General features: G+C 41.6%; 2 protein-coding genes across 10 annotated transcripts; one reads left to right on the forward strand and one right to left on the reverse strand.

Moving 5' to 3' along the window:
• Positions 1-1,190: 1,190 nt before the first annotated feature.
• On the reverse strand, positions 1,191-17,371 carry LOC124864316 (serine/arginine repetitive matrix protein 2-like). 9 transcript variants are annotated; one of them, XM_047359058.1, is made up of 15 exons: positions 17,164-17,371; positions 14,912-15,163; positions 14,632-14,727; positions 13,188-13,373; positions 12,988-13,071; positions 12,832-12,900; positions 12,721-12,747; positions 12,506-12,622; positions 10,999-11,143; positions 7,062-9,049; positions 6,735-6,905; positions 3,845-4,498; positions 3,693-3,767; positions 3,461-3,568; positions 1,191-1,615 (listed from the first exon to the last, which is right to left on the reverse strand). In XM_047359058.1, exons 2-15 carry the CDS (start codon positions 15,157-15,159, stop codon positions 1,561-1,563), a joined length of 4,023 nt encoding a protein of 1,340 aa, XP_047215014.1. In that variant the 5' UTR covers positions 15,160-15,163; positions 17,164-17,371; the 3' UTR covers positions 1,191-1,560. The 9 variants fall into 9 exon arrangements, with proteins under 9 accessions (XP_047215014.1, XP_047215016.1, XP_047215013.1 ...); XM_047359060.1 differs by having other exon boundaries at positions 6,735-6,887; positions 7,044-9,049; XM_047359057.1 differs by having other exon boundaries at positions 6,735-6,944; positions 7,044-9,049.
• Positions 17,372-17,875: 504 nt separating this feature from the next.
• LOC124863737 (ADP-ribosylation factor-like protein 6-interacting protein 1) lies at positions 17,876-26,860 on the forward strand. The gene is made up of 6 exons (XM_047358196.1): positions 17,876-18,042; positions 20,254-20,387; positions 21,459-21,578; positions 23,620-23,737; positions 24,065-24,149; positions 26,017-26,860. The coding sequence occupies exons 1-6, from the start codon at positions 18,007-18,009 to the stop codon at positions 26,133-26,135; spliced, it is 612 nt and encodes a 203-aa protein (XP_047214152.1). The 5' UTR covers positions 17,876-18,006; the 3' UTR covers positions 26,136-26,860.
• The last annotated feature ends 453 nt before the right edge of the window (positions 26,861-27,313 follow it).

Consider the following 27,313-nt stretch of genomic DNA (forward strand, 5'->3'; position numbering starts at 1 on the left):
GGTTGAGAAACATTCCTGTCTCTGAATAGTGTTTCCCGTTGAAATGAATTTATCAACAAGTTGCCTGCAGAAATCAACAATCGTTGTTGCTGAAATTTGCTCCTGTGTGACAGGATGATGTGACTGATGAAGATCAGGAAGTCACATTTTTTTCTCAGACTGTAAATCTGGAAGATGAAGATTCTCAGTGGAAACATCTGGATTTAATTTGGACTCATCTGATCCAAACGTGGTTTAAAAAGACAACCTCCAGCAGATTAATTCTGTACAGTCTCCAAACTCTGTGCTGTTTTTCTTCCTCTTCCTCGCCAGTACGACTCTTCCACCTGAATGCAGATTTTTCAGCTGATGATGAAAAGCTGTGGAAAGCTTAAGGACACCGGATGACCTTTAAACTACAGTTATGTTCAAAACTAGAGCTGAGTGATTTTATTTCCATTCAACCATGTATTAAATTTAATATCAAACATCATCAAATGGTTAGAACCTGAACCATTCAAGCTTTCGGGTGTTTTCCAACTGATTCATGATCCCTGATGTGTGATAAATAGGCCTGACTACATGGCATGATGCCTCCACCACCATGCTTCACAGATTAAATTCAGTATCATTGAGTTGTCCGAAAAAATATCTATGACCCTTTGACCCAGAGAGAACATTGTGGCTTTCCTCAGTCCATTCAGTGTTGATCCATTTCTCTTTAAGCCATGAAATGTGTTCTTTGGATCCTCTTCATATAGATGTCTAAATGCAGGCGGTACACTAACAGGTCGCGGTAGATCACCTGTGATCACCCTGGAGTCATTGACTGAGTCTTTGCTGCTTCTTTTTGAAGGGTAGTTTCCATTTTAAAGAATTTAGGATCATTATGTGCACTCCTCTATAGCCACAGAGGTGGCTTCCCAGCATCTCTTAAATATGTTTTTATGACATCAACAGTTATGCTCAAAGAATTGTCCCTCAAAGGCTGCCATCATGTCAAAGTATCTGTTTCATCTGATTCTATTTGGTTAATTTAGTCCTATATGAGTGTGTGATGTGACTTTTGTCTGTTTCTTAGACTGAAGCTGAGATAAAACTTCAGAAAGCTTCAACAGATCATCTGCACCGACAGATAAAACTCATGATAAAACTCATAACAGTTGCCGTGATGTTCTTCTGCATAACGTTTAAGAAAACGTCCACCCAAATAAAATGTACAATTACTTTTTATTATTACCATGAATTATTTTCAACAAAGAAATTACCCAAGTTTCAGTTTCTGCTCACCTTGCATGGAATCATTTACCTGTTATATAATAATAACCAAAATACAGACAGCTCATATCTACAGGAAGGACACGACATTCAGCACAGGTACAGAGTGTTGGACTGTGGCGTCTTCGGCTCATCGATAGAAACAGCAGCCTGCGACGTCTTGGCTTAAAACAAAAAACTGATTACTGCCAGAGGAGTTCTCCAAAAACCTCATATCTACTGACCGCTGGCTCCAAAGTCCAGGCTGTAGTTGTGTTTAAGCAACACAGAAGAAGAAAGAGGGACAGGTTTCTGATATTCGGCTCATTTTCTTCGCCTGCTGCCCGATGAGGATCCCAGCGACTGTCTGCTTCCGCTCCTGCCAGGATAAAAAAAAAATAACTAAAATAAAAAATCATGTCTCAGATCAACTTTCACACAACTAGCAACCTTAAACAGACTGAACAACATGATATAGTAGAATAAAGATTTACTTATAGAGAACTGCACCACAACCTGTGAAACATAATGAAAACCTAAAGAAAATCAGTAAAACCAGTATGGGCCACATCAGAAACTGGCCACACAATTCTGATCGGTGCATCTTGTTTCTGTCTATAGCATGCGACTTCATTTCCCACTGAGAACACCGTACAGAAAAAGTTGAATAAATAACAAAAACAAAGAACAAAAAGTGGAACGCCCTCTAATTCAGGCAACGTTTTCACAGTTAGAAATATAATTAAAGAGTTCAACCGCATTAAATAACAGATATGTCAGGTGCTGATGACGGTCTGCAGGAGGAACCCACAATCTTAACAGGACTGAATGTCATGTGTCTGAGCAGAGAAGATTTAAAATACTACTTAAAGTTCAGACGCACGCTTAAGGTTCGAACTCTGATGGTGTCTCAGTTCATCTCATTTTCTGATGCTTTCAGAGAGGAACTAAATCCCAAGTAAAAAATAATTCTGCCCCCCCCGGCAGGAGCGAAGGGGGTTGAGCAGCGGTGTGGTCAGGAGGACGAGGGATAGCAGCAGCTAGCTTGATTTGGTACATTGAAACATGGAGTGAGCAGAGCAGAGCGATGCTGGTAATTTCACCACAGATAGATCGTTTGAGGTGGAGGATTGTTCACCCCCCTCGTCACCGGAGGTTGAGGGAGGCTTTATGGAACCCAGCGGGCCTGAGCCTCATCAGGTGGAACCGCCGAAGCTGGCGCTGCAGAGGCAGCGGAGGAGAGTCTGAGTGAGATGGTTTTATACCCGAACCAGGGCTGTGACGTAGAAATGTGCCAAGCTGTAAACTTTAAATAGGTAAATTCAACTGCAGTAACCACCTTTCACCCTGAAGAGGGCAGCACTAAGACAGTTTTAGGACAAATATTGCAGAATTAAACAAGTTCACATGAAATTTAAAAAAATAGCACAGTAACATAAAGATAGGGCCCTTAAGGCCCAGTTTATACAGTTTATCTGCAGAAAAGGTTAATTTGGGGTTTAGTTCCTCTTTAACAAAACCCAAAGCATTGTGGGACTGCTTCAAGAGAAAAAAAGCTTGGTTTTAATGTTTTGCAAAGTGGAAGCAGACTATGAAACTATGACTGCATCAGTTTTGACGAAACTGGTAACTATGGGGAAGAGTTTTAGAAGGGCTGATAAGCATCAGTTTTCAACTACAGCCAGATTCCGGTGATTCAGGAGAAGTTAAAATGATCCATGCAAATGACAAAAATTAGAATAAAAATGGACAAAGTAGGGGAAAAGATAACTTCGGAAACGATTTCTTTCATTCATTCTTCATACTTGACTCTTAGACTAGTTCTGATTATAGTTTGGTTTTACAGCATTTCAGTGCTACTGATGGTTTTTTAAGATGTCTCTAAATCACATTGGAGCTGAAACCTTATTTTCTGTCAAACTGTTATCAATGAGAGTTTTTAGAGGTCAAACTATAGAAATGGGAAAACAGTGTTTTTTTTTGATGTTCTGCTGGTAAAAAAAAGAGCCTAAAGATTAGACTGAAAATGAAATCTTTTCCAATTTGTTCTGTTGACAGTACAAGTTTATCTGTAGAGTTTAGGAAGCGTTCTGTATTTAAATGAGTCATGAATAAGAGTTGAACAGCTGAAACAAACATCACTGTGAAAATGAGCAGGAATTGAAACGGAGGGAAAAAGCTGGAGTTCTTCGCTACAGAGAGAAAATGAAGAGCTGATACGGACCTTCGACCGGGTGAGGACCGAGCAGCTCGGACGTGTCTGGGAGGAGAATAACTGAGTGAACGGGAATCTCTCAGAGAATCGGCCGGGACTCGGTCAGGCCTCGCTGGGCTGTGAGTAAAACACAACGTGCTTTAAAACTCAAACATTGTATTTAAATAACCAAACGAATACAAAACAATTAAATGTAACGAAAACAGGTCTTCCTGTTGCAACTTCTCCTGAAGAACATTACCTCTTTTTCTTTGTGCCTTTTTCATCACTGGATGAGGAAGATGAGGAGTGAGAGCTTTGGGCTTTCACTGCCTTCCTGTTAAAACGGAAACATTAGGAAGTCAGCAGCTTTTACACATCGTTAGACCCAATCAACTTCCATCTCCTGCTCACCCTTTCTCTTGCTCCACTTCAGAGTCAGAGCTGTCTGATGATGAGGATGAAGATGATGAGGAGGAGGATGATGACGAAGAAGAGGAGGATGATGAAGAGGAGCTAGAGCTGCTGCTCCTGTTGGCTTTCTCCTTCCCGTTTACAGCAGTATCTTTCCTGACAGCTTTGTCCGGCTGCTGGCGGGCAGCCGGTGACAATGGCTTTCTGCCCGGACCTTGAGGCGGATGTCTACCGTCTGACTGGCTGACGGCTGGAGACCTTGTGGGAATTTCATCAGACCGTCGCAGGTCTGATGGGGAGCTTCTCCTCCCTGATGCTGCAGCATGGGAGGAGTCCCTGGAAGGAGCCTGTGATGAGGAAGAACGACTCTTTGGCTTTCCGTCGTCCTGAACTGGCCTCGGATCTCTCTCCACTGCAGCCTTTACATCTTTTTTCTCTTGTGTTGGTGAGGGAGAGGATGAAGAGGAGGAGGAGGAGCTGGAGCTGGAGGAAGATGAGGATGAAGAGGATCTTCGGGGTGGGGAGACAACCTTTGCAGGCTGCCTCACTTGTTGTGCGTCCCTCTGCCGGCCCCTCTCACGCTCCCTTTGCCTCTCTGCGGAGAGGGAGCGACTGGTCCTCCGGCGTCGCTGCGAAGAAGAAGATCGGCGAAATCTGGAGGACAAAAATGACGCTCAGAAGCTGGAACATTTTCGGTCTGATCAAGTGCTGATAAAATGACTCATCTAATAAATCATATTTCTAAACAGAATCGATTAAACTGCCTGGCACACAACGACTCAGTTACACAATAAAGCTTTCACACAGAAGAACTGCTTTCCTCCAGGTGACTTCAAAACGACTGCTGGACCTCAGATTCAGTCAAAAGCTGAATATTTTTATCCCTCGCACCAGTGCTATACTCAAAATAAGCTGCCTGAATTTCTGTCAATATAAGTTCTCTAATGAGAGATTTTATTCTTTTAATTTAGAAAAACAAAAAATCCATAAATTATTAACTATAAATACTGAAAACCAGCATAGATTGTTTAAATTATTGGTTTCTTTCCAGTCTGAATAATGTAATTCAATATAAAAACATAATAAAGTCCATTTTAATTTTAGTGTCTGCCTAAAGTGATCCATTTCTTGCACCAGATTCTGATTGGTTGATAAGCACCTTGTGACGACTCCTTTCCTAGAGTTTGCTGGTTTTCGAGGCAGCCAGTTCTAAGATGGTCACAGAGGAGACCAGATGCAACAAGAAGGTTTGCCCAGTTGGGTCAGAGCCAGGACCACTCGGCTCTTGAGGAAACAGCTGCGATAAAGGTTTCAGTCTCGATTTTCTCAACCGGTGTAAAAGTTCTGCATGATTTGTTTATCTTTTGTGTCAACCAATTCCAGATCCGAAGTGGGGAATTTCCAATGCATCCAAAAGCCAGCACTAGGAGAGGCCAGTACCATTTGCCTTTTCCAGAATGATCTCTGGACAGACGGACAGAACTGCTATTGGAGCAGCAAGAGAGAAACAGAGGTGACAGATCCCTAAAGCGTAGGCACAAGTTGTCCAGAGAAACTGAAAAGCTGTTTCTGACCCACATTAGGGACTCTGGTTTAATCTTTAATCAGGTTTTGGCGTTGAAGCTGATGGATCGGCTGTGGTTCTGAAACTTTGAATTTCTCCTTCTTCCATAGAACTTAAATGTCTTTAAACTGCTGAGAGAACAGCAAAGCTTTGATTATAGATTTTTAATCATCTGAGATACTGTTGATTTTTATTTAATGAGACTTCCCTCTCTTTGTTTTTATTGGTAAATTGTAGAGTAAAATTAGCTTAGCCTCTTTGTTCTTTAGATCCATTTGTTTGTCTAGTTAAATGATTAGTAAGTGCACCAATGTCTGTTATAATCGTTAATTTATGTTCATTATTTTTTCCAAAATCTTAAATATTTATTTGATTTTAAGCTTTGGGACATTAAATAGTAATGCAGCCAAATACTAAGACATGCATGAAAACCACTGACTTTGACGAAAGTGTCTCAATATTCTGGCATGTAGCAAATAGAAATGCTTGGAAATTTTTACTGACATAAAAGTTTAGTCTGATTTAATGTGAGACAATGTGGAAAAAAACAGTACATGCAAATATCTAGTGTGATTTAGTCTGATCCAAGTGATTTAGGGTAAATATGTCAAATTTCTGCCTGTTTTACAAAAACTAATTTTATTTTGCAAAGTTAGTTTTATAACAGCCAGGTGAAGCTCACCGTTATGACATCCTGAGACCAGCAGGTGGCACTGTTAACATTAAATTTACCTAGCCAAAAAGCTTTTGTTGATAATGTTGACATTTGCACCACAATTTGAGATTTTGGGATAAAATTGTGAACTCGTGTCGTTGAGTCCTTACGTTTGACAATAATATTATCCCTTGAGAGTGTTTATTGTTTATTCTGGAATAAGGCAGATGAGAAGTGTTGTTTTTCTTAAATGTGGAGGTGTAGAACCACTACCTTTTAGTTGCTCTGATTATGTCTACTATCTAAAACAACGGTAAGACATTAAATAAAAGCAATAAATATGTTTAGCATTTCTTACACCACTTTACTTTCTATGTTTCTCTAGATAAAGACACTCAGCATAATCAATTTCACAGTATGTTCTTTTCATAAGATTGTTTCCTTGGGGAGAGTCCCACAGTCATGAATAACATCTAATGAAATAAGACTGTGGTTTAATAACCTTTAAAACAATGTTCTAATCAGTTTCATCAAAGTGAAAAGAGCAGGTTCTGTTCACTTTAAAAAAAAATTTTAAAAATCACTTATAAAATACAAACTTATCCTTTAAAGTCCAGCAAAGTTTAAAGCTTTGTATCAGCATTGCATGTTCATGACTGCTCCTGCCTTACCTGCTGGGGGGACTTGGGCGCCGGAGGAATCTTGACGTAGATCCGCTGTGCTTCCTTGGACTTCTGGTTCTAGACCTAGTGCGCCTTCTCGGACTTTTAGGTCTGGATATAGGCCTAGACCCACTGCGCCCTCTGGGCCTAGAACCGCTGCGCCTCCTGGGGCTTCTGGGCCTAGATCTGCTGCGCCTCCTGGGCCTAGATCCGCTGCGCCTCCTGGGGCTTCTGGGCCTAGACCCGCTGCGCCTCCTGGGGCTTCTGGGCCTAGACCCGCTGCGCCTCCTGGGGCTTCTGGGCCTAGAGCCGCTGCGCCTCCTGGGGCTTCTGGGCCTAGACCCGCTGCGCCTCCTGGGGCTTCTGGGCCTAGAGCCGCTGCGCCTCCTGGGGCTTCTGGGCCTAGAGCCGCTGCGCCTCCTGAGACTTCTGGGCCTAGACCCGCTCCGCCTCCTGAGACTTCTGGACCTGCTCCTTCTGCCTACTCTCCCCCATTCCCGCCGCTTGTCCCTATCTCTGTCCCGGTCTGACGGGGCTAAAGGCGGCGAAGGTCTTCTAGACCGTGATGCGGGTTCTTGATACTGCCTTGGAGGTGTGCGGGCAGCTGGTGGGATGTTGGAAATCCTCTGGGGTGGAGACTGTGAACTCCTTGCTGTGGGGCTTGATCTTGTGGTCCTCTTACTGGCGTCCTTGTCCTTTGCCCTTTCCCTGTCCCCAGGTTTGGTCTCAGAAGGAGAGTACCTCCTGCCTCTGCTGTTTTCTGGTCTGCTGGGTGGGGAGGGAGATGGGCTGGGGCTTTCTACCTGTGTGGGGCTGTAACACTCTTGTCCTTTTGCTTGAGTAGGGTGATCTTCTGCATGATCTCTGAGAGGCGGTCTTTCACGCTCAGGTTTGTCCACCCTAGGTTCCCGGTCTCTGTGGGGCCGTCTGGCTCCATCACCTTCAGAAGCAGAGCCTTCTTTCCTCCCGTTGGCCAGAAACCTTTCAACAGCAGCTCCAATGGCAGATGGAGCACTTCTCCTGGGAATGCTTCTTTCCTGTTCTGGTGATACAGCGTTATTGGTATTACCCTCATCTTCAGAGGAAGACGATGAAGATGAAGAGGAGGATGATGAGCTGTCACTGTCACTATCGCTGCTGCTGCTGCTACTGCTGCTGCTGCTGCTGCCACTGCTGCTGCTGTCTTGTTGCTTCTCAGGTTGTTTTATTTTGTCTTCCCGCCTTTTCGCACTCACCAGGCTACTCAACTTCTCCTGCCCTTGGCTCCGCGATGCCTCTGAAGGTCTTGACCCATCTCTTGTACCCTCTGCGGATGACTGGATCTGGGCCTCTTTTCTGCGTTTCTCACCACCCTCTTCCTTTTGCTTATTCAAAGACCTGTCAGTCAAGCTTTCCTTGTTCGTTTCTTGTCTCCTCTCGTTCTCCCTCTCAAGCTGGCTTCCATTGGTGAAGGAGGTGGGCGACGGGGATTCATGGGCCAGACGCCCACCTCTTACCCTGTCTCCTCTCTGGTGGCGAGGAGATGGTTGTTTATCCTGCCGCTGAGCATCATCTTTCTTGATGTCTTTTTCATTTCTTGTCCGAGCGTTTGACTGAATGTCCTTCTCAGTTATATGTTCTTTATCTCCACTCCTTCCTCTCCTTGCCATTTCCTTTTCAGGAGGGGATGGAGACGAAGAATCGTGTCTTGTCGTTCTGTGCCGTTTGTTCTCATCTTTTTCCCGCTCAGGAACTCTGCTTCTTTCCCCCCTCGTTTCCTGTCGAGGAGGAGGAGATGGAGAAGGGGACGAAGAGGAGTCCTCTCTGATCCTCAGAGGTATTTTCTCCTTTCCTTTGTTTCTGATTTCTCTACTCTTTGATCGCCTCCCTTTCTCAAAGTCATTGCTTCTAGATCGTTCTCTTTTGTCTACCTCTACGCTCCTAGAACGCCTTCCCCTCTCCATTTCTACGCTCCTGGAGCGTCTCCTCTTCTCCATTTCTACGCTCCTGGAGCGTCTCCTCTTCTCCATTTCTACGCTCCTGGAGCGCCTCCTCTTCTCCATTTCTACGCTCCTGGAGCGTCTCCTCTTCTCCACCTCTACGCTCCTGGAGCGCCTCCTCTTCTCCATCCCCACATTCCTTGAGTGCTGTCTTGGGTCCATCTCTATTTTCCTGGTCTGCCCTTTTTCTCGGTCCCTTTGTTTGCTTCTAGATCTTCTTCCTCTCCCCCTATCAACGTTTTCTTCTTTTTCTGGAGAGGGAGAGGGGGATGAGGAGTCATGTCCCCTTTTGGTCTTCTCCGTCTCCCTACGTTGCTCTTTTTCCTTCACAGGATTGGGCCTCCTCTGCATGACAAGGCAAAAGTATGTGTGAAACATTTTTATTTTACATGGTGTCAATGGGAATAAATCTTTCCAGAAACGTTCCTCTTCAGGAGCTGTGCAATCTCTTCACGCTTTCCTCTCTCTATTTAGCATTTCCGTGACCCCTCTAGTCCTTGAGCAAACTGAAAACCAAATTAAACCAATCACAGTTGCTCCTCGGATGTAACTGGCTCTCTCATTGGTTAGATAGCCAACAGTGTTGTGACCCAAGTGTGGCTCTTTTCAAATCGGATTTCTAATTGTATCATTTAAATGTAAAATTTGAAATGATTGCATTTCTGTTTCAGTGACTCTCCTGGTCCTCCATACAAACTATGCATTTTATCTTGATTTTATTTGACAAGCTAACAAGAAGTAGTGAATATTTAAGAGTGGAAGGAAAATCACCCATGGTATTCAAATAAAAGACCTGAAGTGTGTTTTGCAATAGTATTCAGCTCCCCCTTTACTGTGATACCCCTAAATAAGATCCAGTGCAACTAATCGCCTTCAGAGATCACCTAATTAGTACATAGAGTCCCGTTGTGTGTAATTTAATCTGAATATAAATCCAGCTGTTCTATAAAGGGCTCAGAGGTTTGTTAGAGAACATTAGAGAACAAACAGTATCATGAAGACCAAGGAACACAGCAGACACATCAGGGAGAAAGTTGTGGAGCATTTAAAGCAAGGTTAGGTTCTACAACAACATCCCAAGCTTTGAACATCTCCCAGAGCTCTGATCACTCCATCATCTGAACATCTAGAGAGGATGGACCACCTGCAGACCTACCAAGATATGCACATACACCTAAACTGACAAATGAAATAGAGATATGAGGAAAGCCATAGATGATAGAAAGCCACAGACTATGTGGGGGACACAAAAAGCACATGAAAGAAGGTGCTCTGGTCAGATACGAGCAAAACCTTTCTTCTTTTCTGACATCTGATCATATTTAAGACATACGTGTTGTTGTCATTTCCGATTTATACAAGATTCACATTAGGTGCACTTTTACAATTACAATGTGATACAACACCACATTCACATCCAGCCATAGCTACAATGATATGGTTTAGATCAAAGCACAGTCATGTGTTAGAATGGCCAAGTCAAAGTCCAGACCTAAATCCAATTCAGAATCCGTGGCAAGATTTGGATGTTGAAGATCAAAGATGATTCCATCTGATCTGAGGTTCATTGTTCTAACTTGATTTTTATTATTTAGCCAATATTTACAGAAGGAAAAAGTTGGCCAATTTAGAGAAACCAGTTAACCTAACAGTTATATATTTGGACTGTGGGAGGAAGCCGGAGTACCTGGTGAGAACCCACGCATGCATAGGGAGAACATGCAAACTCCATGCAGAGAGACCCCTGGTTGGGAGTTGAACCCAGGACCTTCTTGCTGCAAAGCAACAGTGCTACCAACTGCACCACCGTGCAGCCAAGATTAAAATGTATTATTCCAAAAGCGACCATGACAAAGTTAAAGAGGTATGAATACTTTTACAAGCTTTTTTCAAAGATCCGTTAATGCTACACATTTCCTCATAGGTTGGAAGGATTATAGTTTTGTTTCAGGGTAACGTCTGGAGGACAATCTAAAGTTATGGCTCTGGAAGATCAGATGCGTTTGGAGTTTCGTTCATCTTCACTCCACCACTAAAGTGACGGCAGAAACATGCTTCCGTTAAATACATTAAACTCATTACAGTTAAGCCTTTGAGTTTTCCCTTTCTCCCCAAAATAATCGGCAACACTAGGCAGGCAGCAGTAGGTTGAGGAGAGCGACTGTCTCAGCATCAGCAGATGTGATTTACCCAAACAGGCAACAACTCAGCGGAGACTAAGGGGTTCAAGGGTGGCATAGTGGAAACCTTCTGAAAGTGGACAATCGTTATTGTACCAGTAAACTCAGGCTTACCCCTTCGCCTACTCGACGTTGTGGACTGTGCTCCTCAGAACCACGCCGCCTCCTGTTTGGCAACCTCTCCTTATTACCTTCAGGGTTTTTCGCTGTTTGGTCCTTTAGATGTGATCTTGATGGAGGAGGAGGTGGAGACTGGCTGCTGTCAAGAACAAATACACACACATTTAACAAAATGTTTACCATCCTCTACAATTTTGGTCGTTTACAGCACTGTACAAAAGTCGGGCATTCTCATAGTCTTTCAAAGTGAGCTTCATGAATAGTTTTATTTAAAAAAAAATTTAAAATACTGACAAAAAGATCACTTAAAGGGGAGCTTTTATGCAAAATTCACTTTTTGATCGTTTTTATACTTCCATTTGGGTCTCTAATGCTTCTACAAACAGTCCAAAGGCGAAAAAGAAAAGAAAGGCCTTGAGCCGTTTTTTGGCTATAAATGAATGTTTTATTTTTTCTAGAAAACGTGTCGATTGAAAGGCTGTGTAATTGTGACATCACAATTACACTGGCACCTAGCAGCGAGCGTTACCTGAGTCCCGCCCCTGACTAGCAACTAAAGTGGAGCTCCACCCCCTCGATTTTCAGTAGAAGATCACGTCTCGCCAGCTGCTTTTACCTTACAGGCACTTTACAATGGCTGCCCTCAAAGGCAGATGTTCTGTGGTTGGTTGCAAAGACCCACATGTGTCCATGCATTCTCCCACTGTTGGATAACAGATTCGTGGCTTCATTTTATTTTTGAGGGCAATGTTCTAGTCACATTGCCAAAGACGGCACTAGTTTGCACGAATTACTTCACCAGAGGCTGCTTTGAGAACTCACATCATTACATGTCAGGATTTGCAGAAAAAATTCAGTCCCTACTGTTCATGGCCAGTCTGCAGATGACAGAACTATAAGAACTTATTGTTGTGTCGTATATGTTTCGTAATGCTGTTTGGCTTGTCCTGTTGCACATCTGCTGGCAGCCATTTTCAAATAGGGGGAACTGAGGAGATTTTGTGCAAAGCCCAAAGACCATCTCCCAAATGTTTAGAAGGAAGTATAATAGGTCCCCTTTAAGTAATTCAAAAAACTAATTTTACAGGTTTATTAATCAGACTGACATATTTAGGCCCTTATTTTTGATAATTGTGAGGATTATGGCTTAGAGCTGAATCATTTTATTCGTCTTGTTTAATTGTGCAACAATCTATATGATTTAAAGTTTTGAATTGAATCGTTGAAAAAAATTTATTTTTCAATTACATTCTAAATTTCTTATTGTGATAGCACCTGTTCTCTAGACAGTCTTTTCAAACCACCAGAGTAAATTTCCACAAGAATCAGTTCTCCAAGTGTCATCAAAGGCGTGTGTCAATCATAACCAGGCTTTCCATCATCAATGCCTTTCAGGATCATAGAAAAGACACCCTCTCCAAGGATTTTGTTTGAAATGGACCCAGTTCTGGTATTCGATCATAAATTAGGGTAGTAGTGATTAACTGCAGTCAGGACAGACCTGTGATCTGAGCTGGAGGAGACGCTTCTGCGTCGACCCGACTTTGCCTTTGGAGGACTAGAACTTTGACTCCTTTTTCTTTTGTTCTTTGAGACCTTCTGCTTCTCATCTGAGGAACTAAAACACAAAAGGATAGAAAATTAGACACCAGTTTACAGATGAACTCAGTACACAAGTACAAAATAATAAATGTTTATGAGCTCAAAAACATATACCTGTCATCTTCCTCTTCCGATACCTCCCTGAAACACACACAATCACATCAGGCATCATAAGAAGTAAGCAGAGCCGGAGAAATGTACAATTTAAATCTGGTTGAGGAGTACCGTTTCTTTTTCTTCTTTTTGGATTTCTTCTTCTCCTTGTGAGGAGATGGGGACGAACTCTCTGAGCTGCTTCAAAAACAAACCAAATCATGTCAGATGGCAGCTCCCCTCATATTTATGTCCTTCCTTTTTAATAAATCAGTATCTTTTACTCACCTGTCTCTGTTCTTGTTTTTCTTTTTCTTCTTCCGACTTCGCTTCTTTGGAGGAGAATCAGAGTCATCTGAGTCTTCCACCAAGCTGCCAAACAGAGAGACATTAGAAAAGTTGGGGATACTAAGAGGTGACTCCTTTAGCAGTGAAAATCCCAGCAAAGGTAAATTCCCACTGTGAGTGTTTCTGCGTGTCCTGCTCACGTGTATTTCTGCTGCTGCAGCCTCTCCCGCTCCAGTCGTTCCTGCTCTCTCTTCTCTTTCTCCTTCTCCTTGCGGTCGGCGTGGAAGGACGACCCATCCACGTAGTCGCTGGAGATGCCAAAAGCGGCGCGAAGACGGTCGTTTTTCTGCTGGTTGGCTGCAGCCAAGGCGTGCGTTTCTGTCACACTGTAAGAACACAAAATCAGCTACAGCTTTAAAAGCAGAATATGAACAACTGGGATTTTGCATCTCTGCAGACAAACAGACACCCTAATTTCAAATTGTTTGCTTGCCCATTTACAATTCGTATAAAAAATGTCAATACCTTCATTAAAATACCAGGGTTTTTAATGTAATCAAACTACATAAATCATTTCAGAAGTTTCTCCTCCTTTAATATGATCCATCTCCTGCACAACACAATTAGAAAACAGTCTATTGGGGAAAAATAATAAAAACGCACCTCACATAATCTGGTTGCATAAATATGCACATCCTGACACTTCTAGTTGCTAAATGACCATTTTAATTTTACTCAGTCCTTTTAGTTTGGAGTGTATCCACAGGGCACATCTTGACTTGGCAATATTTTCCCACCGTCGGGTCAATGTGGTGCTGAAAGATGAAGATCATCCTCATCTTTCTAGGAAAGGCCTGGAGTTTTTGTTGACTGGTATTTGGAGGGAATTATGAACATACTCCTTCCACCATGACTAAGGCCCTAGTTCCAGCTGAACAAACAGCCCCGAAGCATGATGCTGCCACCCTCGTGCTTCACAGTAGGTATGAGTATTGTTGTTTCAGCATTCTGTTTGAATGCTAAAAATGCCTCAGAGAATTACAGCCAAAAAGTTAAACTTGGTTTCATTTTCCTCACATGTTTAAATGAGACTTCAAATGTGCTTTTGCTCAGTTTAGCTGGACTTTTATGTTTTTGATGCTTTAATGTTGCTGTGATTCTCTTGGCAACCTGACCAGTTTTTATCATCTTGTCTTTTCTTATCAGTTTTGGAGGCAAATCCAATTTTTTAAAGCGGCGATATGGCGCCATATTTTCTCCACTTGATGAACGCTGATTTCGATAAGGTCCATGGTGTGTATAAAGCCTTGGAAATTATTTTGCTCTCTTCAGACTAATTTCGTAGGATCTATCAGACAAGAGCTAAAATCATGAATTTTTAATTTTTTTAGACTTCTTATTTCCACATCAGGATATTTCTTTTCCCCCCAAGCAACCATCATGTCACTGCAGACACGTGTCAACAAGAAACTCATCAGTCAACACCACTATCCTGGTGCTTACAACCTACAAGTAGCTGATTTAAAGCTGAACAATCCAAACTGCGCATCAGGCTTTGAACATTTGAGTCTACAGACATGGATTCTTACCCGAGGCCACATAAACAGACTGTGTACATAAATGAGGTATTAGTGTCATGCTTACGTTGGTTTCTGAGCAGCAGCGGGAGGCGGCTCCTCCTTCTCCTGCAGCATCATGCGGAAACTGTTCACCTTCTCCTCGATCTCCTCAGCAGAATATCTGAGCATGAGAAGGTACCGAGGTCAACGCATTAAAATGCAAAACCAGAATTTACATTTTCAGATTTGAGATCAACAAAAACCTAGAAAAAAAAAACTTACATTTTTCAAACATCAAATTAGAATAACATATGGAAAAGCAGGAGAAGTTATAGAAAATTGTTTTCTCTTATAATTTCTTTTACCCTTGCTCCTCCATCATGTCCTGCAGTTCGGCACATTTGACCTCCAGCTGCCTCTTGCGCTGGTGCTCCAGGATGTCGGCATTGGGCTGCCGATTGAGCTGACTCTCCAGTCGCTCACGGTCCTTCTCATCACGCTCGCCTCCACGCTCATCTCGTGGCCTCTTGACCCGCAGGCTCGACAGGTTGCGCTGCACGTAGCCATTGGTGCCACTGCCCCGAGGAGTCGTCAGGCCAATCCCATTGTACATGGCTCTGTACAGATGAAACAGGTTTAGCTAAAACAGATGTTAACCTGTTACGCTGTGAACCGACAACAGGGTAAACATTTGAACAAAAACTATTTTCTTGCGGTTACGCGACTCCAATAAAGAGTACATATCAGCAGGAAGTCAGGTGGTTTTATGTTAGTTAAATCAGGGGGTGATAATCTGTCATAGTTCATCAGAACCAAGTGGTCCAAACTGGGATTAGAAACAGTCAGTAGAAATGTACTCTATGTCAACACATTCTTTTTGTGTTTGGATTAGTTTTTATCTTGCCATACCCCAACACCTTGCATTTTTTTTCCTGTCTAGTCACAATTGATCAGTGCCAAACTAGTTTTACCCTATTAACATGTATGTTACCATCAGTAAGTCTGTGGTGGCCATTTTTTCTTAAATTGCTTGTTTGGTGATAACACTACTAGCTGTGCTGGATGCAGTTTTCAGAATGTCCTAAAATAAAATCATGAAAACATAACTAAAACTTCATTTGTTGCCTCTTTTTTTATATTCCTTTTAACAACATAATTATGGCTCATTGTTTGTTTTCTTCAATAAAAACATGTTTACATTAAGATTAGTAGAACTTTTTTTTTAATAAACTGAACACTGTGCTAATGTTTTTAAGTAACTATATACAACAAAAAAATCAACTGGTTTAAGAGAGATCACTGATTCCAAGAACTCTGGAATTAAGATATATGTCATTTCTAATCTCTACTTTGAAAAATAATGTAAAATGAATATTATTTTATTTCAATGATGAATGGTCTTTGTCTCAGTTTTTAAATGGTAAAATTCTGCCATGTACCAAAGGTGATCTTTTTAGACTGGATAAAAGGCCCGCTACAAGCCAAATGGGAGTTATTCTGACCAACAGGAAAGGCAGAACATTCATTAAGGATCATTTGTTGAATGTTTTAATACAATATGCAAATCATTTTTTGAAATTAAGCAATTTCTGTGAGTTTGGGTTACAACTTTTACTGTATTGAATGTGAATTTGAAAACATAATACCCCCAGTATTCTAGTATTTTTAATACTGTCGCTGTTTGAATCTACACACAGTTAAATCCAAAACAACGTATTCCCCTGGCAGATTGAGATTTAAGGTAATCTTTTAATTTTAAACAACATGTTTAGTCTCACTGGAAGTAATGTCAGCGTTTTGGAGTGGCTGGACCAGAGTCCAGACTTGTATCCGATCCAGGAGCTAAAGATTATGGTGATGGCAAGGTGGTCTTTAAACCTGAAAGACTTGAGACTTGTGGAAAAAGATAAATCGTCAAAAGTACTACTGTAGACAAAAAGCTTTTCAGCAATTAAGAGCAGCCTTCAAAAGTTGTACCAACATTTTCTTCAAAGCCTAATTTTCTTTCACCAGTAAAACATTTGAATAAATTAGAAATTTAGCGTATAATTTATTTTGTTCTCAACACAGATCACTGTGATACACCGCACACAACGTCCAAACATTTAAAACTATACCCACCCACCTTTCACACACTTAAATTTAAAGATTTCAGCTGCTGAAGGTTCAGAACTAAGAAAATCTAAAACATCTCCACCAACCCTGAGCTGACAATAATTCCGGGAGACATTTTGTTGACAGTTTCCTTTGTGCGGTGTGGCCTTCAGATACCGAGACGCTGAGGACATTTCAGTCTTTCTGAGCCTTTTTAAACAAACACAGCAATTATACATTTTGATTCTGGTCTTAAAAAACTGCGATATTTGTCGCGCTTTAACACGTGCGTCAAATCAGGCCTTACGGAGCTAGTTTTCATAAGTTACGTTGAAAAAGGGATCTCGGTCGAAACAAAATTGACATTTAACTCATCTCATATATCATCCTTAATGAATACTTCTCTAAACAGCCAAAAACTGTTACTTTTAGGATATATTTTGGTCTTGTAAGAAAGAGGCCTTAACACATTCAAGCAAAACTATTTTTACCACCTAAGCTAGCTAACGTAACCATTACGTACCAGCGTTCTTTCTCCGGGAGAGACGGAAAAAAACGGTTTGTTGAACAGTTTGGTATTCGATAACCTCCCGTAGAACCACACACCAAAACTAACTTTAATAACAACCGTTTGTTTAAAAGTGTGGGGGGAAAAGACAACCCTGTTAGCCTCAGCTAACAGCTCCGCCTAACACCTACAGGATGAAACGCAGTTACGTCAAACGTAAGGTCGCGCGTTTAAACTGAGGCGTTCAAGTGCTGGAGGAAATTAGACCTCTTCTTTAGTTTGTAGTTTAAAAAGTAGGAGTGGTTCAAATAATTTGAACAATGTTGACCTTGTTTAAAATTGCCTGATAAATAGAGTTCGAAGTGTCTATCTTTTAATTAGTTTTTTAGCAGCTGGGTTTTGTCCTAAGAGGTTTAACGAGATCACGAGGACTTTCACCAGAGCTGCATAAACTTATTAATATTATCTCGTAAAAACAAAATAGTGTATCATAAACAAAATAGTATATTTTAATTGTGAGATTTTTTTTTCTTTTTGTGTTAGTGTCGAAAAAGGGTTTTACACCTATATGAACTTCGGTTGCAGTAAAAGAAAAACTTTACATATGTGGAAAAAAAAAAAAAGTTGAGCTTGGTTGCTGGATTTTTGGGTTTGAACACAGAAAACTGCGTTTCCCAAAATGCACCACGAAGAGGGTGTGACGCAGTCACATAAAAATTCCTTGCGTGAGTGCGACCGTTAGAGACGCTGCAGCAGCAGGTGGAAGGTGTTGAAATCTCTCGTCTTTTGGGCCGTTTCTCTGGAAAAGAATTTGATAAAAATTCACTTTACAAACCCGAACCGTTAGCTTCAACGACAATGGCTGAAAGCGACAACAAGAGCGCAAATGTTTTAGTAAGTATGATGGCATTTTCTTCTGCTTAATCGGCTCCGATCTGAAAGTGTTAGCAGCGTTAGCCGCCACTACGGCTAATCTATCGGTTCTCTCGCTGCCGAGGCTGGTCGTGGGTTTGTGCAACTGGCTTGAATTATGAAACAGCTTTTTTTTTTTTTGTCAGAGACACATAGATGCATATCACATCAGGTCATTATCATAAAGTCATCAGCCACAGAACTACCGCTCGCTTTTGACCGCAGCTAATGTGAGCATGCTCGGTAGGTTTATCTTTCCTCTCGGAAACGTTACCGATTCGGTTTTTCGACTTTTGTCTCCACTTTAACGGTTGAAATCGAGTTGGTTCGGTTTTTCCAGATATAATTTCACTGGTTTGCTTCTCGTGGTTTCTGCGCCTTTATGTGAAAGTTTTTTTTGTTTGTTTGTTTTTTATATCGCTGCTTCTCCCTAAAGGCCCACACACCCAAGAACACAACTTTAGACCAAAAACAGCTCTACAACTTTGTTATAAATGTACCGAGTCATTAACAACGATACAGTTGACCACCTTTCTTGTTTTTATTTATTTTTTATTAATAATTTCTCCCTAATATTCAAGGAGCTTGCGTTGGGGCCTAAATAAGCACATTTGTTTTACTGTAATTTTAGTTATAGAACATTATTTGCCATCCAGTTTTTAATGTAGGCCTGGGAGCCATCAGCATACCATTAAGAAAACCCTTGGCTATGTTTTTTGAATGAGTTGGGGCAAGGGTAGCATTATGCAGAGAAACAAGGACTAGTCCAAGGTTCCTGTGGGAGCATTTCAGGAAACTTATTGCCAAACTTTCCAAAACTGTGGGTTCGATAATTAGCAGAGGAGCCATTAGAAAATCTTGTCCATTTTCCTAAGTGGATTAAATGAGTACAGTATGTTAAACTGTATTAAAAGCGCCTGTGAGATCCAACAAAACTACGGCAGTTTTTTTACAAGCTATATTGAGATCCTTGTAACCCTGAAAACCAAAACTGTTTCTCAGAAAATTTTAATATCACATCTGAGAAATATAAAAAGTTTATTTTTAAACAGAATTGTTCTGTTACAGCCTATCAGTCAGTTGTCCAGCAGACAGTCACTGGCACCATCAGAAGGAGTGTATGCAGGAAAGGTCATTGCTAAAAAAAAGTGGTTGTGAAAAGTGCTAGGAAGTTGAGTGGAAGGAAAAAGTGTGGTGAAAAAAAAAAAAAAAAAAAGAGCATGAGGAACAGGAACCACCTCGAGAATGTCATGAAGCAAAACCTATTCGGCAGTTTGAAAAGCGTTGAGTGCACCACCACACACAGATGCATCCAGGAAATGGGCTACAGCTTTCCTGGTGTCGAGCCACTGCTGAGCCAGAGACGATGTCGGAAGCATCTTACCTGGGCTGCTGCTCAGCGGTCCAAAGTTGTCTTTTTGGTTGGAAGTAAATTTTGCATTTAATTTGGAAATCGTCACCATCAAGGAGTGGGGGAAGAGTGGAGAGACGGAATCTGCACCGCTTGAGGTTCATTGGGAAGTTTCTACAGCTGGTGACGATTTATGGAGCCATGTGATCTGCAGGTGTTGGTCCATTGTGTTTTATCAGGTCCAAAGTCAGCGCAGCCATGTGCAAGGGCATTTTCTTTCTGCTGACAAGCTTTATGGAAATGCTGGTTTCATTTTTCTACAGAACTTGGTACCAACCCACACGGCCAAAGGTACCAGTACCTGCTTAAATCGCCATGGTATCACTGATATCACTTGATTGGCCAGAAAACTGACCCGACCTAAACCCTGCAGAAACTATGGATTACAGAGAAAGAAGAGACACTAGAACCAACAATGTAGAAGAGCTGAAGACCACTATTAAAGCAACCTGGGCTGCCTGAACACCTCAGCAGAACCACAGGCTGGTGTCCTCCATGCCACGCTGCATTGATGCTGTAATTCATCCAAAAGAAGTACGCATTCTGTACAACATACGGATATTATTAAGTAGGCCCGCATTTCTGAATGAACCATCCTCTTTATTGGACTGGTCTCATATATTCATGTTCTGAGGGATTGAATTTTTAAATTTTTTTTTTATCTGTGGACCAGAAACATGAAGATTAACATAAATAAATGTTTAAATGTAATATGAGTCGTTTTAAAATGCGCGTTTTTAATGCGTGGCTTTAATTTAGTAATGTTTCATTGTTTTGTTCAGGCTCAGGAAACGGCCCAGCTGGAGGAGCAGCTGCAGGGCTGGAGGGAGGTGATCCTAGCCGGAGATCGGGTCCTGCGCTGGGAGAAGCCCTGGTTCCCTGGAGCCCTGATTGGTGTTACCACCGTGGTCTTCCTGTGAGTCCAGTTTATGTTTAAACACACAAACACACACAGTGCATAAAAGGCATCACACTCGTATTTTCCAATCTAGGACACATACTGAGATATTTAGACACTGGACTTTTTTAAGAGGTTTTAAAATATCTTTGCTGGGTTCTGGTATTAACTCAGTTTTACATTTCGAAATGTTCACACCTGTAAAAATGTACACAATTTCTCATGATGTTACTACTTGAGTGTTGTCTAAGGATTTCAGACTAAGTTTGCATTTCATTTAAAAAGGTTCTTTTCACTTGATCTGGTCCTTGGTTAGCTTTAGTTCATTTGTTTTGTTCTTCTATAGAAGTTTAGATGATTTGTTTTGCATCACTTTATACTCGCTGCATAATGAAGTGCTCTACAGTGGTGTCTAACCAGAACAGTCATAGTTGGCCATGAAGAAACCTGTGAATGAGCAAAGTTTGCTACAAAAAAAGCTTTAGTTTTTCAGATTTTTTTAAATGTGTGAATTATTTGTGCACAAAGTGTCTCTTTATGTGCTTTCAGTTGCTCTGTGTGCGCTGCAGAAAGTTGCTGACTAATCCTAGCTTGGCTTCTTTGTCATTACTTGTAGTTTCTTAGTTGCACTGAAGAAGTTGAAGAAAATGTTGTTAATGTTTCCATTAAAGAGCAACGCCTCACCCATGATTAACCGAAGAACCGCTAAGATAACCACAAATTTGGTGTCTAACTAACTGGTGGATTTGTGATACTTAAATTCAAAGGGTATTTAAAGCTTTTTCTCCTTACTGGAACAGTAATCCTGAAATTGAAAGGAACGTGGTTCATTCCAGGTTGGATTTGATGTTGTGGCGTTCCTCTGTTAAAGTTCTTCCATTAAAACGATGACTGAAGTGTCGAGTTTATTAGTTAAAGTAGGAAGTTCTCGTTTGATTCTCCACCCTTCTTAACTGCTGGCTCACCTTCAGTCACGTTCGAGTTGCATCATCAGAAGCAGATCATTGACAGTAAACTGCTGCTTTGGTTCCATTAGAACCTTCCAGGGTGAGCCATGCTCCTGATAACGACTGCCTGTTTGCTCTTCAGGCTGATTTACTATCTGGACCCATCAGTGTTGACTGGACTCTCCTGCACCGTCATGCTGCTCTGCCTGGCTGATTACTTCGTGCCCACCCTCGCTCTCAAAGTGTTTGGCTCCAATAAGTGGTAAGAGATGAAGGATCATCAGGTCACTGGTTTTCTACCAGTAAAGGTTGTGTTCTGTGTTTTGTTCTCTACATTTTGTAATAGAAATTGTAAAATGGCTTCTTCAGTTGGACTAAAATTTTCACCAGATCAAAGATTCTGCAACAAAAGGAAAATGTCCCAGTAAGAAAGTTTCAGTGCAAAATTGTCCATTTTTATCACCTCTTCTGCTGTTTTTAATGCTGTGACCTTAAATCCGGTCTGTACAATGATCCGGAGCCTCCGTGTGCTTTGACTTTACTCTGTCGGTACTGAGCTGCCATATGGCTGCTTGTGTGTATTAAAGGGTGAAAACCAGACACCCAGGAGAGGATAGAGTTGCAATCTGCTGGACATTCGTCCTCCAGCTGTCGTCTTTAGACTCTTGATATTTAGCCCTACATCAGCAGAGCAGGACCTGCAGTGCTGCACCTTTCTGCAGCAGCAGACATGATGTTCCTGTTCATTCAAACTAGTATGAAATGAAACTTTTATTGATTACAGTGATTCAGATGCAGTGTTTATTTCTGTATATTTGATGATTGTGGCTTACAATCAATAAAAACCCATAATTCGGGTTATTAGAATATTAAATAGTACAGGTTTGTTTTAGATATGTCCCTACTGAAAGGTATGTCCATCTACTGTACAGTATCTGCACTCAGTACTTGGTCTGGGCTCCTTTTGCATGAATTACTGCATCAATTCAGTGTGGCATGGAGATCAGCTTGTGGTTCTGCTGAGGTGGAAAGGAACCCCAGGTTGCTTTAATGGTGACCTTCAGGTCACCTTCATTGTTGGTTCTGGTGTCTCTCATCTTCCTCTTGACAGTACTCCATAGATTCTCGGTAGGGTTTGGGTCAGGCCAGTCTGCTGGTGTTCCACCATCTTAAAGCAGGTAATGGTACTTCTGGCAGTGTGGGCCGGTACCAAGTTCTGCTGGAAAATTAAATCAGTATCTCCATAAAGCTTGTCTGCAGAAGGCATTGAAGTGCTCTACAACGTCACCTTGATTTCTAAATGAAAAGCAAACCGTACTTTCATCTGACGAGGACTTTAGACCACTGAGCAACAGTCCAGTCCTTTTTCTCCTCAGCCCAGGTAAGACTCTTCCTACATTGTCTGTGGTCAGGAGTGTGTTTATATAACGGTTGTAGTCCGTCTCTTTGATACGTCTGTGTGTGGTGGCCTTTCAAACGCTGACTCCAGGTGAATGTCCCTCTTCTCTTGAATGGGCTTTGATTCACACTCCTCACAGCTGCACCTTTTTCTACCACACTTTTCCTGCCCTGAAATTTCTATTAATGTTTGAATTCAGCGCTGTGTGAACATCCCGCTTCTTTTGCAACGGCCTTTTCTTGTTACTCTCCTTGGAGGGTGTCAGTGGCAGTCTGCTGGGAAAACTGTCCAGTCAGCAGTCCATAACACCAGTTATGTATTAAAAAATCTGTTTTTTTTATTATTGGTTTTTATGTTTGAATCAGATTCTCTGAGAAACAGTTTTTGGGTTTTATTAGCTGTAAGCCTTCAAAGTAAACAGAAGTAAAGGCGTGAAATCTGTCACTCTGTGGTGGATTGGTGATTTTGACCTTCTGCTGGAGTCAGGCACTCTGAGCTGAAAGTGGAGCGAACTGTCCGTGGGGGTAAATGAGCCGTCTGGTCACGGTCCCTCTGGGCTCATTTACAGCAGGGACTGAAATAGTACGGATGGCTAAGCAGAAATAAAGACCACTTATCACCCAGCAGAGCTTTTCTCTCGCCGTCCTCAGACCTGTGAGATGGAAACTGACTGACGGGTCAATAGTTGGTTCCTAAATATGTGAGAATGTTGGTTTTCATCCTGTGTCTCGTTGTAGCATTTATGAAATCAAACTGAAAGTATGCACACTGGGTTGGTCCACATTTCTTTGTACCATTTTGCAGCAACCAGACTAATGATATTTTGATCTATTTGTTTGTTTGAACTTTCTTGTTGGTATCCTACGATTACGCTTTAATCACCTTTTGACCCGTTGGTGTGCAGGACCACCGAGCAGCAGCAGCGTTTCCATGAGATCTGCAATAACCTGGTGAAGAGTGAGCGTCGGGTCGTCGGCTGGTGCAAGCGTCTCTGCAGCCTTAAAGAGGAGAAGCCCAAAGTGGTACGCTTCTTAAAACTTCGCCGTGTAAACCCCGAACACACACAGTGTTCTCCCTGAGAGCCGTGTGCACTTCTGCAGCACAAAGAGGAGCTTTTCTGGGCTTCAGATAAAAATATCAGCTGACTTGGTTCAGCTGCTCTATTTAGCAGAACTCAAACTGGGTTACATGCTGCGGGAACGTCGCCCTCTACAACCACATTCAGTCTAGAGTTTATGGCTGAACTTTAACATGACTGTTTGATGTGTTATTGAAGAACCTCAGTTTTGATGGATGTGAAAGATTCTTGATGTGGTGTCAGTAGAACATGTCCTGTTTATTCTCTGCAGTACTTTGCCTCAGTGATCAGCGGCCTGCTGGCGGTGGCCTGGATCGGACAACAGGTCCACAATCTCTTCCTCACCTACCTGATTGGTGAGTTTGATTTTGTCCCCACAGTCACTTTAAGATGACGTTCTAGAAGAGTTAAAGTTCTTGTGACCTTTGTCATCATGCTACTGATTTCTGGTCTAAAATATGATTTACACGCCCTTTTTAAAATCTGCCTGTCGACTATGTTTACTGATCTGTAGCTCTGTAAAAATGCTCTCGTTCCTGGATCGTATTACCTGCCAAGTGGCTACTGTGACTCAGACTGCAGCTTAAGGTGCTATTGATGATGAACCCACCTTCCAGTAACAGTGGAGCTTCTGTCTGGGCAGGGTGTAGTCCTCAGCTGCATGTGCTCAGGCATGTTGGCTTTTAGAAATGAAATGAGTTCAGACATCTTTTTTATTTTTTTATTTTTTTTCTTAAATCACTTGTTTCGTAAACCTTCAGGAAGTGGGTCGATCGAACAGTGTGCCCTCTGAACCATCCAACTGAGTAGAGCTGCATTATATTCACAAAGCAGATGAAAGAAATAGTTGAATTTGTTTTCATGACATGTTACCATCTACACTACTGGCTGCTCCATTCCATTTGAAACAGCTTTTTATTTGGTTAAATAAAAGGACTATTAGTTGTTCCCTGATATTTGTTTAAAGATTCTCCAGTTACCACCATACTGCCAGCGCTGTCTGTCGAATAAATGATTGTTGCTCTGTTGGTACTGCATGCTTAGTTTGAAAGATGCAGTTTATGTGGGGAAGTAATTTGGTGATTATAATTTGTCACCAACCCTGACCTCAACATCAAAAATGGCTGCCATACATTTAAGCCATTGATACATTGATGCCTCTGACAGGTTGTATATCATCAGATCTGTCACGTGTGGGCTGTAGTCAACATGGTAGTTTAAAAATATAAACTTCTAAGGAATATATCGGCTGGTATTGCTGTAGCTGTTAGCCAGTCACAGCACATCAGTTGGAAACTTCCAGCGTTTCTAATTGGCTACTAGCAGGTTGGGCTTCATGTCACACCTGACCAGAGGCTACCATTTTAGATATGAATGAAATGCAGCCACAAGCACTTGGCCCCGGCTTCCTTTATCACTTTCAGTTCTCAAAATGTTCTTCACTGCACTTCTCTTTTGAGAACTTTCTGTTTGAAACAAGGATTGATGTGCTTGAGCAAGTAATCAGTTATATTTGTTGTAATTTAAAACAAAAGGCAGCCCATGTACTACCAGTGGTACTTTTACTGCAGTCTGAGAACCATTGGACTGTTTAAAGTTGGTTAACTAGCTTCATTTATTCTAACCACCAAAAGGCAGAATATTCACCTTTTAAGCATTTCCTTGAAATATCGTAACTTTAATTTCACGATTTTGATTTTGATGTGGGCTGTTATTTAGGAGGTGTCTTGGTTCCAAGACACGGTGTCGGTAAACGGCCCGCACTTGTATAGCGCTTTTATCAAAATCAAAATTCATCTCCTAGATTTAAGCTGCTAAACTAATAACATAAATTACCTCAAGATTTCAGCTTTTAAAATGCAGCAGATCTTCTCTTCTTTTTTTTTTGACTGTTTACCTACAAAGACTGTTTGGTCATGAAGGTGGAATATATTATCTGCATACGGAGTGTTAACACATAGCTGTTGGAGTAACAAAGCCAGTCAGATATTACATCCAGACGGTCCTTTCCAATGTTGCGTACGTGGAGGTTATGATGACTGTTCAATTTGACATACTGTGCAGCTTTAAAACTGAACCATTTTAGTTGCTTAAGCTGATATCTCCCAGGGTTCTGTAACCATCTCCCATTTAGGGGAAGGAAATGAAAAAGTTGATTTTAAGCCAGCTTCTAGATTTGACCAATCTAGACGCTTAACGTTTTAAATGTAACTTTCTCTGCAGTGAGCTTTCTGCTGCTGCTGCCGGGCCTGAACCAGCATGGTGTCATCTCCAAGTATGCAGCCATGGCCAAGAGGGAGATCAACAAACTGCTCAAGCAAAAGGAGAAGAAAACCCAGTAGAGGAAGTGTGCAGAAGGGGAGGAGTGTCCAGGAGAGTGAAGAGAAGAACGTTTTTAGAAAAGAAAGCAGAAACCAGACGTTTGTGTCAATGAGCAAAAAGCACTTTTTGTTTTCACACATTGGCTAAGTTGTATTTCTTCACATCTCCCACCGTGTGACATTTAAACTTCATCACCCCTAAACCAGGCATGCAGGCACCACATGACGTTAATCACGAGTGAAAAATCCTTGTTTCGTAGATCAGCTGCTTTGTTTTACAGCGTCAGCAATGCTTTAAGCCATTCCCTCGGATTAGATGGTGACTACTGAGCACTTCAAGCATTGCTGCACCTTTTAACCCTGTTTATTCACAGTAATAATTTCTTCCTGGGGGGTTGGTTTGTGTAAAATAAGGATTATGAAAGTTTTTATGTTTGTGCTTAATGTTACTTTGTTGTATTTGAACACCGTGCTGAAAAATAACTGGATTTAAAGCTGAGCTAACCAGGAGTTGAACTGCTTGAAGATGGAGGTTCTGCTGTATCTGCTGGCTGAATATGGATCTGTTGATGCTTTTTAAACCCCAGTGAGTTGTGATGGGGGGGGGGGGGGGGGGGTCTCTGTGTGAGGCTGTCCTCTGTCCTGTTAGAAATTTCTTTTCTTATTTATGTGTCTGATCTCGTTTCTGATCTTATTTTGTCTTTGTGAGAGACCCCCAGCCATGAATAAAGTTTAATTTTAAACCATTGGTGTTTTTTGTGGATCATTACTGCCTGATTTAAAAGATGGACCTACTTTGATTTTTTTTATTTTTTTTGTCTCACATTTTAACAGCTTTTAACGTTCATTTCAGCTCTGTAGCACAAATCAACATCTGAGGATTCCTTTCATTTTTCCTTGTGAAGTCGTCCAGTTAGCTTAGCACTAATCAGAGAAACAGTCAGGATGGTAACTCTGGAGGAGCTGCAGAGAACCACAGCTTAGGTGGGGTACTTAAACAGGACAATAGTCATACACTACGCCTTTTATGACAGCTTCTAGAAGAATGCCAGTTAAAATCGATGACTTTGCCACGGTCTGTTGGAAAACTACATCAAGCTGCTCCAAAATCACCCTTTTGCAAAGACCTGGAGCTTTTGGTCTGGACAAAACACTGGTTTTATTTTGCAGCTCTTTTTAGTCTGTTTTAATATTGCCTT

Source organism: Girardinichthys multiradiatus, chromosome Y (genome assembly GCF_021462225.1).
Source record: "Girardinichthys multiradiatus isolate DD_20200921_A chromosome Y, DD_fGirMul_XY1, whole genome shotgun sequence".
Lineage (NCBI taxonomy): Eukaryota > Metazoa > Chordata > Actinopteri > Cyprinodontiformes > Goodeidae > Girardinichthys > Girardinichthys multiradiatus.

What these genes read in the sequence shown, in the direction of transcription:
- LOC124864316 (XM_047359051.1), bottom strand. Translation starts at nt 15,159, where the DNA reads ATGTACAATGGGATTGGCCTGACGACTCCTCGGGGCAGTGGCACCAAT. An exon ending in GAAGTGGAGCAAGAGAAAGG is followed by an intron (nt 3,768 to 3,844) that starts GTGAGCAGGAGA and finishes CCGTTTTAACAG; the next exon opens with GAAGGCAGTGAAAGCCCAAA. An exon ending in CGGTCCTCACCCGGTCGAAG is followed by an intron (nt 1,616 to 3,460) that starts GTCCGTATCAGC and finishes TTATCCTGGCAG; the next exon opens with GAGCGGAAGCAGACAGTCGC.
- LOC124863737 (XM_047358196.1), top strand. Translation starts at nt 18,007, where the DNA reads ATGGCTGAAAGCGACAACAAGAGCGCAAATGTTTTA. An exon ending in GTGTTTGGCTCCAATAAGTG is followed by an intron (nt 21,579 to 23,619) that starts GTAAGAGATGAA and finishes GTTGGTGTGCAG; the next exon opens with GACCACCGAGCAGCAGCAGC. An exon ending in AAGAGGAGAAGCCCAAAGTG is followed by an intron (nt 23,738 to 24,064) that starts GTACGCTTCTTA and finishes TATTCTCTGCAG; the next exon opens with TACTTTGCCTCAGTGATCAG.